The sequence below is a fragment of the Babylonia areolata genome, chromosome 1 (genome assembly GCF_041734735.1).
Source record: "Babylonia areolata isolate BAREFJ2019XMU chromosome 1, ASM4173473v1, whole genome shotgun sequence".
In the NCBI taxonomy this organism is placed as follows: Eukaryota; Metazoa; Mollusca; class Gastropoda; order Neogastropoda; family Buccinidae; genus Babylonia; species Babylonia areolata.
In genome coordinates this window covers 4,746,040-4,758,260 of record NC_134876.1, presented here as the reverse complement: position 1 = coordinate 4,758,260, position 12,221 = coordinate 4,746,040, and the positions used below count along the sequence as shown (strand labels likewise).

The 12,221-nt window shown below is 40.6% G+C and overlaps 1 protein-coding gene across 2 annotated transcripts in view; it reads right to left on the bottom strand.

Annotated features, from left to right (window-relative positions):
- The window catches only part of LOC143298968 (myosin-IIIb-like), a 131,649-nt gene that overhangs the window by 92,939 nt on the left and 26,489 nt on the right, over positions 1 to 12,221 (bottom strand). For both annotated transcript variants that reach the window (XM_076612059.1, XM_076612139.1), the window contains exons 8-9: positions 10,121 to 10,186; positions 4,292 to 4,382 (exon numbers count right to left, since the gene is read on the bottom strand). In XM_076612059.1, coding sequence (XP_076468174.1) covers positions 4,292 to 4,382; positions 10,121 to 10,186 — 157 coding nt within the window. The remainder of the gene's footprint in view (positions 1 to 4,291; positions 4,383 to 10,120; positions 10,187 to 12,221) is intronic.

The following is a 12,221-nucleotide window of genomic DNA, read 5'->3' as shown; positions in this document are numbered from 1 at the left end:
AACAGGAGGAATGAGGGGGGAAATGGGAAGAAGAAAAGGATGGTTGGAAGGAAGGAAGGACGGGTAACAGGAGGAGGGAGATGAGAAAGGAAGGAAGGGAGAAAGGAAGGAAAGAAGGAAGGAAAAAAGCAAGAATGGAGAGAAGGAAGGAAGAATGGAAGAAAAGAAGAAAGGTCAGAAAGAAGGATGGAATGAAATAAGGAAGAGATGAAAGACAGAATGAATCGAAGAAAGAAGGATGGAAGGAAGGAAAGAAAGAAGGAAAACCAAGGAAAGAAAGGAGAGGATGAAAGACAGGAGAAATGTGGGAAAAACGGGAAGAAGGGATGGAAGGTTGGAAGGAAGAATGGATGGGGAAGAGAAGGAAAGAGATGAGAAAGGAAGGGAGGAAGAAAGGGAGAAAAGAAGGAAGAGAATGAAGGACGGAAGGAAGGGAATAAGTATAGGAAAGAAAGAAGAAAGGGAGGATAAACGTAAGAAAGGAAACAAGAATGGAGAGAACGAAGGAAGAATGGAAGGAAGAAGAGAGGAAAGGAGGGGGGAAGGGAAGAAAGGAGGATGAAGGGAGGAAGAGAAAAGTGACAAAGGGTGTAAGGAGAGAGAGAAGAGAGGAAAGAAGGAGGGAGGTGAGAAAGGAAGGAAGGAAGGAAGAAAAGAGGGAAGAGAATAAAGGACAGAAGGAAGGAAGGACAAGAAAGAAAGAAGAAAGGAAGGTAGCAAGAATGGAGAGGAGGAAGAAAGAATGGAAGGAAGGAGAGAAGGATGAAAAACAGGAGGAATGAGGGAGGAAATGGGAAGAAGAAAAGGATGGTTGGAAGGAAGAAAGGACGGGTAACAGGAGGAGGGAGATGAGAAAGGAAGGAAGGGAGAAAGGATGGAAAAAAGAAAGGAAGGAAAGAAGGAAGGAAAAAAGCAAGAATGGAGAGAAGGAAGGAAGAATGGAAGAAAAGAAGAAAGGTAAGAAAGAAGGATGGAATGAAATAAGGAAGAGATGAAAGACAGAATGAATCGAAGAAAGAAGGATGGAAGGAAGGAAAGAAAGAAGGAAAACCAAGGAAAGAAAGGAGAGGATGAAAGACAGGAGAAATGTGGGAAAAACGGGAAAAAGGGAGGAAGAAAGGGAAAAAAGAAGGAAGAGAATAAAGGACGGAAGGAAGGGAGGAAGTATAGGAAAGAAAGAAGAAAGGGAGGATAAACGTAAGAAAGGAAACAAGAATGGAGAGAACGAAGGAAGAATGGAAGGAAGAAGAGAGGAAAGGAGGGGGGAAGGGAAGAAAGGAGGATGAAGGGAGGAAGAGAAAAGTGACAAAGGGTATAAGGAGAGAGAGAAGAGAGGAAAGAAGGAGGGAAGGGAAGGGAAGAAAGAAGGAAGGAGGGATGAGAAGAAAGGTGGGAAGAAAGGGTGGAAGGAAAGAAGGAAGAGGTGAAAGAAGGAGGGAAAGGAAGGGAAGAAAGAAGGAAGCAGGGACGAGAAGAAAGGTGGGAAGAAAGGATGGAAGGAAAGAAGGAAGAGAGGAAAGAAGGGAGGGAAAAAAGGACGGAAGGAAGGGAGGAAGAATAGGAAAGAAAGAAGAAAGGGAGGATAAAAGTAAGAAAGGAAACAAGAATGGAGAGAACGAAGGAAGAATGGAAGGAAGAAGAGAGGAAAGGAGGGGGGAAGGGAAGAAAGGAGGATGAAGGGAGGAAGAGAAAAGTGACGAAGGGTGTAAGGAGAGAGAGAAGAGAGGAAAGAAGGAGGGAAGGGAAGAAAGAAGGAAGGAGGGATGAGAAGAAAGGTGGGAAGGAAGGATGGAAGGAAAGAAGGAAGAGGTGAAAGAAGGAGGGAAAGGAAGGGAAGAAAGAAGGAAGCAGGGACGAGAAGAAAGGTGGGAAGAAAGGATGGAAGGAAAGAAGGAAGAGGTGAAAAAAGGAGGAGGGGAAGAAAGAAGGAAGGAGGGACAAGAAGAAAGGTGGGAAAGAAGGATGAAAGAAGAAAGAGGTGAAAGAAGGAGGGAAGGGAAGAAAGAAGGAAGCAGGGACGAGAAGAAAGGTGGGAAGAAAGGATGGAAGGAAAGAAGGAAGAGAGGAAAGAAGGGAGGGAAAAAAGGACGGAAGGAAGGGAGGAAGAATAGGAAAGAAAGAAGAAAGGGAGGATTAAAGTAAGAAAGGAAACAAGAATGGAGAGATGAAGGAAGAATGGAAGGAAGAAGAGAAGAAAGGTGGGAAGGAAGGATGAAAGGAAAGAAGGAAGAGGTGAAAGAAGGAAGGGAAAAAAGGAGGAAGGAAGGAAAGAAGGAAAGAAGCAAGTGTGAAGGAAGGAAGCACAGAAGGAAGGGTAGAAGGAGGAAAATAAATTCCAACAATCTGTTAGCTCCTGTCTCTTTCTTGTGGTGGTGACTGGAACAGACTTTACACACAAGCCTCTTTTTTGTTGTTCCTGGGTTTTTTTTCTTTCCTTTTCTTTTCTTGTGTCTGTCAGGGTAAGGAAATACAATCCTTTTGTTTTCCAATGAGATGAATATTGATCACAAAACAGCTGGATGTAATGTTGCAATGAACACCACCACTATTACCCAGCTCAAACATTCCTGACAAGCTGCAAAGCTCTCCTCATCAAAACACACCTGTCCTTCATGCTCCATCAATCATTCCTGACATGCTTCCCGGGATTCATACCTTTCCAAAGGGCAATGTCTTCAAATTCAAGATCTCATTTTGTCGTCAGCAGAAACCAGTATAACAGTTCTTTTCATACCTATGTATAAAAACAGCTAGGAGGCAACGAAGCAGAGATGGTCAGACGCTGAGCTTCTGATCCAGTGATTACCTGTGAGCAGAGTGCGAGGCCCCATTCTGGCATGGGGGAGGGAAGGAATTTTGTTTAATGTCCCGTCACACATTTCGGTGATTAAGACATTTTGTTAAAGTATTTATGAATACATCTGAGTATTTTCAGTTAGAAGGGGTGGGAGATGTGAATGAATGGAGGGTTGGGGGAAACTGGGCAAATGAGGGTGAAATGAGGGTGAAATTTGAAAGAAATTTGTAAATACAGTTACAGGAAATTACTTAAAGGACTTCATAAAAAAGAAATCATTAAAATGACAAGCGAAACAACTGATAATGAATGCAAAAAGTCAAAAACATCAACGTTCTCAGTCACTTGTGAAGACACACTTTCGTGTACATAAGGCTTCATCAAGCTACAGTCAAAAATTATATGCTTAATTGTCTGGTTACTAAAGCATATGCACTTGACATTAGATCAATACTTGGTCCGTAATGAATTTGATAATAGTCTAAGAGCTAAACTCAGAATTGGTCTGCTAATCGGACCAAAGTCTGAGAGAGTCAACTGACCTGGCAAAGGCATTTTACTCAAACTTTCTCCACTCCACCCTGGTGTGAATGGGTACCTGATTTCGGTTGGGGGGAAAGGATTGGGTACTGCCTTCCTGTGACGAGCCCTAGATAATGATTGACATGAATTCACCAGGGCCATAAAAGGCTATGTGACGCTGACCTTCATCAATAAACAGGGCACTTTTCAGAAGGTGGTAAGTAAAGTATGTTCAATGCATTATTGAAGCTTCCCTTCTCTCTGCCCTCCTGTCTTATACATCAATATACAATGTTACTTAAAGGCAAAGTGCGAGGCCCCATTTTGGCATGGGCTTGTGTCCTTGGGAGAGACACTTGACTCAAATTTTCTCCACTCCACCCAGGTGTGTATGACTGGGTATCTGACTTTGGTCAGGAGGACAGGATTCGTCACCGCCTTCATATGCCGAGCCCTTGATACAGTTGACATGAATTCACTGCCCCAATGGCCAAGAAAGGCTATAGGACCCTGAACCTTAATAAACTCATTCCACTCCAGGTATGAGTTAACTCATAACATGATTACTTCCTCTGTGGATGAGGTATGAGTATTCTCGCACCAACACACTGTTCTAATTTCGTTTATTCTTGCTTGGTACAGGTGGCATTCTAAACTGAACCATGTATGGATTCCGGAAGCATGAAAACAAAGCTTTGTTTGACCAATTAAATCAACAATTCTCCATCGATTTTCGCCGTTTTAGTGAACCACCCTTATTTTCTGCAGTGGTCTCATGTAGTGCTGGTCCAGGGGAGTTGTAGCAGGCATGCAGCTGTGGTGTAGAATGAGTTAATCTTTAAAACAAAAAGGGCACTTTCCAGGTGGTAAGTGCATTCAATGCATTATCGCAACTTCCCTTCTCTTTGCCCCACGGAAATACATGACCATCATGTCAAACGGTCCAGGGGGGCAGTTTTCATGTGGTATTACCTGTGCTGTGTCACGGGGCACTCGCTGCAGAAACGGGTGTGACAAGAGATCTTGTGTGAACGGCCGCTGCTCAAAATCCTTCACAAGACATCTGAAAATAAACGAGAGATTAATCATGTTTGACAATAAAGACAGGTAAGGTTTTTAGAAGGATCAGATCAGCATCTACATGACAGGCTTTTGTTGTTGTTGTTGTTGTTGTTCTTTTGTTTTTGTTTTAACCCCTTGACTGCTGCTGATAAGTCTGTTCATCAGTGAACAGTTGTCACCTCACTGAGATAAGACTGAACTTACAGCTAAGAACATCAGTTACCTGTACTTTATTGAGACTTCATCTCCTTGGCACTGCATTACTTTGACATCGCCGATTACAATGACATCACCAATAAGTGCACAAAAAGGTTCAGGTTCAGTGTCAAGGAGGCGTCAAAGCGTGCTGACAGATCCATATATGCTACATCACATATGCTACGAAAACTTTTCTCTCTTAAAAAAAAAAAAAAAAAAAAAAAAAAATTATGTTTTTTATTTATTTATTTTTTTTTTTTTTGTAAAGGGTGCAGATGCCTGATCTTCACACAACCAAACACACTGATCAGGACTTGAAGGCCTAAAAAAATGTGTTAGTTTATTTATCTACTTACTCATTTACTTTCACAAAAGCAGTAGTTTATCTATCCACTTACTCATTTACTTTCACAAAAGCAGTAGTTTATCTATCCACTTACTCATTTACTTTCACAAAAGTGGAAGTTTATCTATCCACTTACTCATTTACTTTCACAAAAGTAGTACTTTATCTACTTACTTACTTACTCATTTACTTTCACAAAAGCAGTAGTTTATCTATCCACTTACTCATTTACTTTCACAAAAGCATTAGTTTATCTATCCACTTACTCATTTACTTTCACAAAAGCAGTAGTTTATCTATCTACTTACTCATTTACTTTCACAAAAGCATTAGTTTATCTATCCACTTACTCATTTACTTTCACAAAAGTAGTACTTTATCTACCTACATACTCATTTACTTTCACAAAAGCAGTAGTTTATCTATCCACTTACTCATTTACTTTCACAAAAGCAGTAGTTTATCTAACTACTTACTCATTACTTTCACAAAAGCAGTAGTTTATCTAACTACTTACTCATTTACTTTCACAAAAGCAGTAGTTTATCTAACCACTTACTCATTTACTTTCACAAAAGCAGTAGTTTATCTATCTACTTACTTACTTTCACAAAAGCAGTAGTTTATCTATCTACTTACTCATTTATTTTCACAAAAGTGGAAGTTTATCTATCTACTTACTCATTTACTTTCACAAAAGCAGTAGTTTATCTAACCACTTACTCATTTACTTTCACAAAAGCAGTAGTTTATCTATCTACTTACTTACTTTCACAAAAGCAGTAGTTTATCTATCTACTTACTCATTTACTTTCACAAAAGCAGTAGTTTATCTATCTACTTACTCATTTACTTTCACAAAAGCAGTAGTTTATCTATCTACTTACTCATTTACTTTCACAAAAGCAGTAGTTTATCTAACTACTTACTCATTTACTTTCACAAAAGCAGTAGTTTATCTATCTACTTACTTACTTTCACAAAAGCAGTAGTTTATCTATCTATTTACTCATTTATTTTCACAAAAGTGGAAGTTTATCTATCCACTTACTCATTTACTTTCACAAAAGTAGTACTTTATCTACCTACATACTCATTTATTTTCACAAAAGTGGAAGTTTATCTATCCACTTACTCATTTATTTTCACAAAAGCAGTAGTTTATCTATCCACTTACTCATTTATTTTCACAAAAGTAGAAAGCGCACTTCATACTCATGCCACACTCATCTCATTTCACCCCGGACCAGCAGTCAAGGGGTTAATACAAAATGGTCATCACTGGCATTGACATACAGTGTTATCTTTCAAGAACCCTCTGCCACTTAGTGCACTCCCTGTTCTGTGTGGTTTTCTTCAGACACTTACATCTACGGCCATCAACAAAGCAGAATGGTGTATATCAGAGGTTAATACAAAATGGTCATCACTGGCATTGACATACAGTGTTATCTCTAACCTTCTGCCACTTAGTGCACACCTGTTCTGTGTGGTTTTCTTCAGACGCTTACATCCATGGCCATCAACAAAGCAGAATGGTGTATATCAGTATACAATATTGATTAATGACAATCACTGAAATTATTGTAGAGTGGTATATACACAATATTACTTAATGACAATCACTGAAATTATGTCAATGCTGATCTATACAATATTACTTAAAGACAATCACTGAAATTGTAGTAGAATGGTATATATACAATATTACTTAAAGACAGTCACTGAAATTATGTCAATTATGTCAATGCTGATGACTCAGATGAGTTATCAAAATGACAGGCCATGTCAAGCAGTCTTCAAAAATCTGCATTTACTTATAGCTGCTTGGAAAACTACTTCAGTGTTCATAAACATTCTACCCCTGAAACGGAGTATGGCTGCCTACATGGCAGGGTAAAAAAAAAACTAAAAAAAAACTGGTCATACACGTAAAAGCTTACTCATGTACATACGAGTGGACGTGGGAGTTGCAGCCCACAAACGAAGAAGAAGATTAATATTCTGACTGACTGGCACATAAGCACTCAGCAGTGTGTGCTCTTACACACAAACACACACATACACACAAACACACACACTCATGCACACACACACACACACACACACACACACACACACACACACAACCTCTCTCTCTCTCTCTAACAAGAAAAGCATCTTGTTCAGAAAGGCTGTGAATGAGGAAGACAACCCAAAAGCCAGAAGAAAAAAAAAATCAGTAAATGTCACATCCATGCAATGCCAATATCCTGCTTGTATTCCAATATTCTGCTGTCCATGCTGTTCTGCTAATGACTTCTGGACACTTGAGCCACTACCAGCAGATTCATCTTCCTGCCTACTTTTTAAGCAGTCATCTTGCCACAGTACGGCAGCCAACCAATAAGTCTGCTCAACTGACTGATATGAACACTATGTAGTACTGAACAAGATACCAGAGCAAATCATACAGAAATGAAAAGACCAAGCAGCTATGTATTTCAGGATTTTGGAACCCCCACCCACAAAACAAAAAAAAGGCACAGCCTAGAGTTTCAGTATCAGTTTCCAAGAGATGTCTAAGTATGAAGACTGATCCATACACATTTCATCAAGCCTGCTTAAAATGATTTATTCAAAAAGAAACATATGCCCATCTACACATAAGCATGATGCACTTGTCAGGGCCTTGAGAGTCTACCTCAGGTTTGTTTTGTTTTTGTAATCACACAAAATGAAATGAAATAAATAAGTCTTAAATACGTTTTTTTTTTTTTTTGTTTTTTTTTAATGAAAGATACATAGTGGAGTGATGGCCTAGAGGTAATGCGTCCGCCTAGGAAGCGAGAGAATCTGAGTGTGCTGGTTCGAATCACGGCTCAGCCGCCAATATTTTCTCCCCCTCCACCAGACCTTGAGTGGTGGTCTGGACGCTAGTCATTTGGATGAGACAATAAACCGAGGTCCCGTGTGCAGCATGCACTTAGCGCACGTAAAAGAACCCACAGCAACAAAAGGTTTGTTCCTGGCAAAATTCTGTTGAAAAATCCACTTCAATAGGAAAAACAAATAAAACTGCACACAGGAAAAAATACAAAAAAAATGGGTGGCGCTGTAATGTAGCGATGCACTCTCCCTGGGGAGAGCAGCCTGAATTTCACACAGAGAAATCTACAATACAATAGAAGTCAAATGACAGAAATAACAACACTTTTCTTATTCTTACAGTATTAGCTGGAATATAAATCTTATCCAAGGGAGAAATGTTTCTCTGTCAGCACTACGAAAAGGCTTGTACAGCATGACACAAATATATGGATATGAATGAGTGTCATTAGATACATATTCACTGATCTCACTATTGATCCACGCAGGTAATAAAAGCACTGCTCACTGGAATGTACAACATCCATAAAGACTGGGAAACTGCAGCCTGGCAAGTGTGTGTGTTCTTCTTCTTCTTCTGCATTCGTGGGCTGCAGCTCCCACGTTCACTTGTATGCACACGAGTGGGCTTTTACGTGTATGACCGTTTTTACCCCGCCATGTAGGCAGCCATACTCCGTTTTCGGGGGTAATGTGTGTGTATTCAGTTTCTGTTTCAAGGAAGTGTCTATCCTACAGTTTATCTAAAAAAAGAAAAGAAAAAAAGTAGAAGAAGAAGAAAAAAGATGCCTGACCAACACATACACCAAATGTGCTGGTCAGGCCTTGTGTGCCTTCCCCCAGTCTGTGTCAAACATTTCAAAGAAAGGAATGAGAGTATCAAAGAAAATGGACAACCAAGTAAACACACTGAAATATAACACAACTAAAGATACATCAGACAGGTGCAATAGCCAATTGGTTAAAGCGTTGGACTTTCAATCTGAGGGTCCCGGGTTCGAATCTCGGTGACGGTGCCTGGTGGGTAAAGGGGGGGAGATTTTTACGATCTCCCAGGTCAATATATGTGCAGACCTGCTTAGTGCCTGAACCCCCTTTGTGTGTATATGCAAACAGAAGATCAAATACGCACGTTAAAGAACCTGTAATCCATGTCAGCATTCGGTGGGTTATGGAAACAAGAACATACTCAGTATGCACACCCCCAAAAGTGGAGTATGGCTGCCTACATGGCGGGGTAAAAACGGTCATACACGTCAAATCCCATTCATATACATGTGAGTGAACATGGGAGTTGCAGCCCACGAACGCAGAAGAAGAAGAAGAAGAAGAAGAAAGATACATCAGACATGAAATGCCAAGAGTGAGCGTGAGAGGCAAAGCCTATCTCATCAGAGAAGTCATGAATCTCTGACCAGTTTTAAACTGCTACCAACTGGAGGCACCATAGCAGAATCAGTTACTTAGACACTGGTCTTCTGAACATGTATGCAGGTGTGCTTGTCTGTGTTTTGTGTGTGGGGGGCACAAGCTCGTTCATGTATTGGTGTATTTGATGCATGTATGTTTAGGTATGTATAACTTTTTATTGTAAATGCCTGAGAGGTGTGAGACTCAATCTGCATTTAATTTTTTTTTTTTAATTGCTATCATCATCATCATCATCATTATCTTATTATTATTATCATCATCATCATTTATTATTATTATAAGAGTTGCTACCAGCATTGTTATTGTCATTATCAAGTCATGAATAAGTTAAAAATAAAATACACTGAACAATCACACATACTCCATCCACATAAGATGTGAGAGACCAACTTTTTTCATTTTTTGTGTGTCCACAGTTGCATGCAGTACATGCAGTCTATGGAGTACACCTTTCTTATACAGCTTTCACTCTTCATTTTCTTAAAACTTTTAAAAAAATTTTTTTATAAGTGCTTAAAATGAGACTACTTCACTGGCTGAAAAAATAACATGCACATATGCACACACATACACACACACACACACACACAAGCACACATGCACACACACACGCACACACAGAAGCACACCCATCCACACCAACCCACACACACACACAAAAGCACACGCATACATACATACACACGCACACATGTACACACATACGAACACAAAAAATGCACACACACAAATATGCACACACAAAAGCACATACACTATCCCACACACTACATTCCCAGCCCCCCCCCCCTCCCCCCCAACCCTCTCCACCCTGCCCCCACCTTTATTTTTTGGTCTAATATCACAAAATGGAAAGGCATCAAGTTGAAGACTACCGTACTACTACACACACTGACCTTGCCAGGAAGTCATGGAACTCTGCAGACCACAGGTCTTGATGGGACAGCTTGGGTGGAGGGCTCCTGCACACACACACACACACACACACACACACACACACACACACACACACACACATTCACGCACAAACACACACACACACATACATGCACACACACATGCACACACACACACACACACACATGCACGCACGCACACACACGCACACACACACACACACACACACACACACACACACACACACACACACACACACACACACACACACACACACACACACACAGCCCCCAACTATCAGCAGTTTCAGAAGGTGCAGACAGATCCATACACACTTCATCTCATCTGCTGAGAGGAAGGTGGCAGAATGGTTAAGACACTCATCTGCCAGCACAGTGTCTGTGATGGTGCTGGGTTCGAATCCAGATCTCGCCCTTTCTTAAAAGTTTGACTGGAAAATCAAACTGAGCATCTAGTCATTAGGATGAGAAAATAAAACCAAGGTCCCATGTTCAGCATGCACTTCGCACAATGAAAAAGAACCCATGGCAACCAAATGGAGTTGTTCTCTGGCAAAATTCTGTAGAAGAAATCCGCTCTTACAGATACATGAATATATATGCATGCACTCAAGGCCTGACAAAGCGCGTTGGGTTATGCTGCTGGTCAGGCATCTCTTTCTTTTGTGTTCGTGGGCTGCAACTCCCACGTTCACTCGTATATACGCGAGTGGGCTTTTACGTGTATGACCGTTTTTAACCCACCATGTAGGCAGCCATACTCCGCTTTCGGGGGTGTGCATGCTGGGTATGTTCTTGTTTCCATAACCCACCGAATGCTGACATGGATTACAGGATCTTTATCGTGCGTATTTGATCTTCTGCTTGCGTATACACACGAAGGGGGTTCAGGCACTGGCAGGTCTGCACATGTGTTGACCTGGGAGATCGGAAAAATCTCCACCCTTTACCCGCCAGGCGCCGTCACTGTGATTTGAACCCGGGACCCTCAGATTGAAAGTCCAACGCTTTAACCATTCAGCTATTGCGCCCGTCATCAGGCATCTGACTAGCAGATGTGGAGTAGCGTACATGAATCTGACCAAATGCAGTCACACCTCCTTAAGAAATTGAAACTGATGTAAAAGAAAAAAAAACAAAAACAAGCAGCAGATGCCTGACCTTCACATAAACCCAACGAGCTGATCAAGCTTTGGGAGTCTGTCCCAGGTTTGTGTAAGACATCAACATAGTAAAAATAAAATAAACCGATCCGAGGAAAATAAACAAATACGTAAATGCATCAAAATATAGTGAAGAAATAGATATGCACAAACGTAGCCCCTGACCATTAGCAGTAGAAAAAGGAACTTGGACAGAAAAGAACCAAATTTTATTTTTGCACTCATGATTTATATTTATAAATGATGTTCATAAATGTGTGCAGACGTACACAAACACACGTCTTCTTATGTACATGCATGTGCGCATATACACACGCACACAAGCAAGCACAAACATACACACACTTGTGAATACATGTGTGTATTTGTATTTGTATAACTCTTTTTGTCACAACAGATTTTTCTATGTGAAATTCAGGCTGCTACACTGGCAGCGCCACCTTTTTTTTTTCCTGCCCACAATTATATTTGTTTTCCTATCAAAGTGGATTTTTCTACAGAATTTTGCCAGGGACAACCCTTTTGTTGCCTTGGGTTCTTTTACGTGTGCTAAATGCATGCTGCACTGGGACCTCAGTTTATCATCTCATCTGAATGACTAGCGTCCAGACTACCACCCAAGGTCTAGTGGAGGGGGAGAAAATACTGGTGACTGCCGGTGTGATTCAAACCAGTACGCTCAGATTCTCTTGCTTCCTAGATGGACGTGTTACCTCGAGGCCAACACCACTCTGCATGTACACATGCACGCACGTACAGGTATTCTCAGTTTTCTTTCCCACTTTTTTTTCCATTTCTTTGGGGATTTTTTCTTCTTGCTTTATTTAAGTAAGGTATTTGCTTTATGACTCAAATGTGAAATACTGGGTTTTTTAAAAGGTGATGTCAGCAACAACTATCTTAATCAATGAAAAATA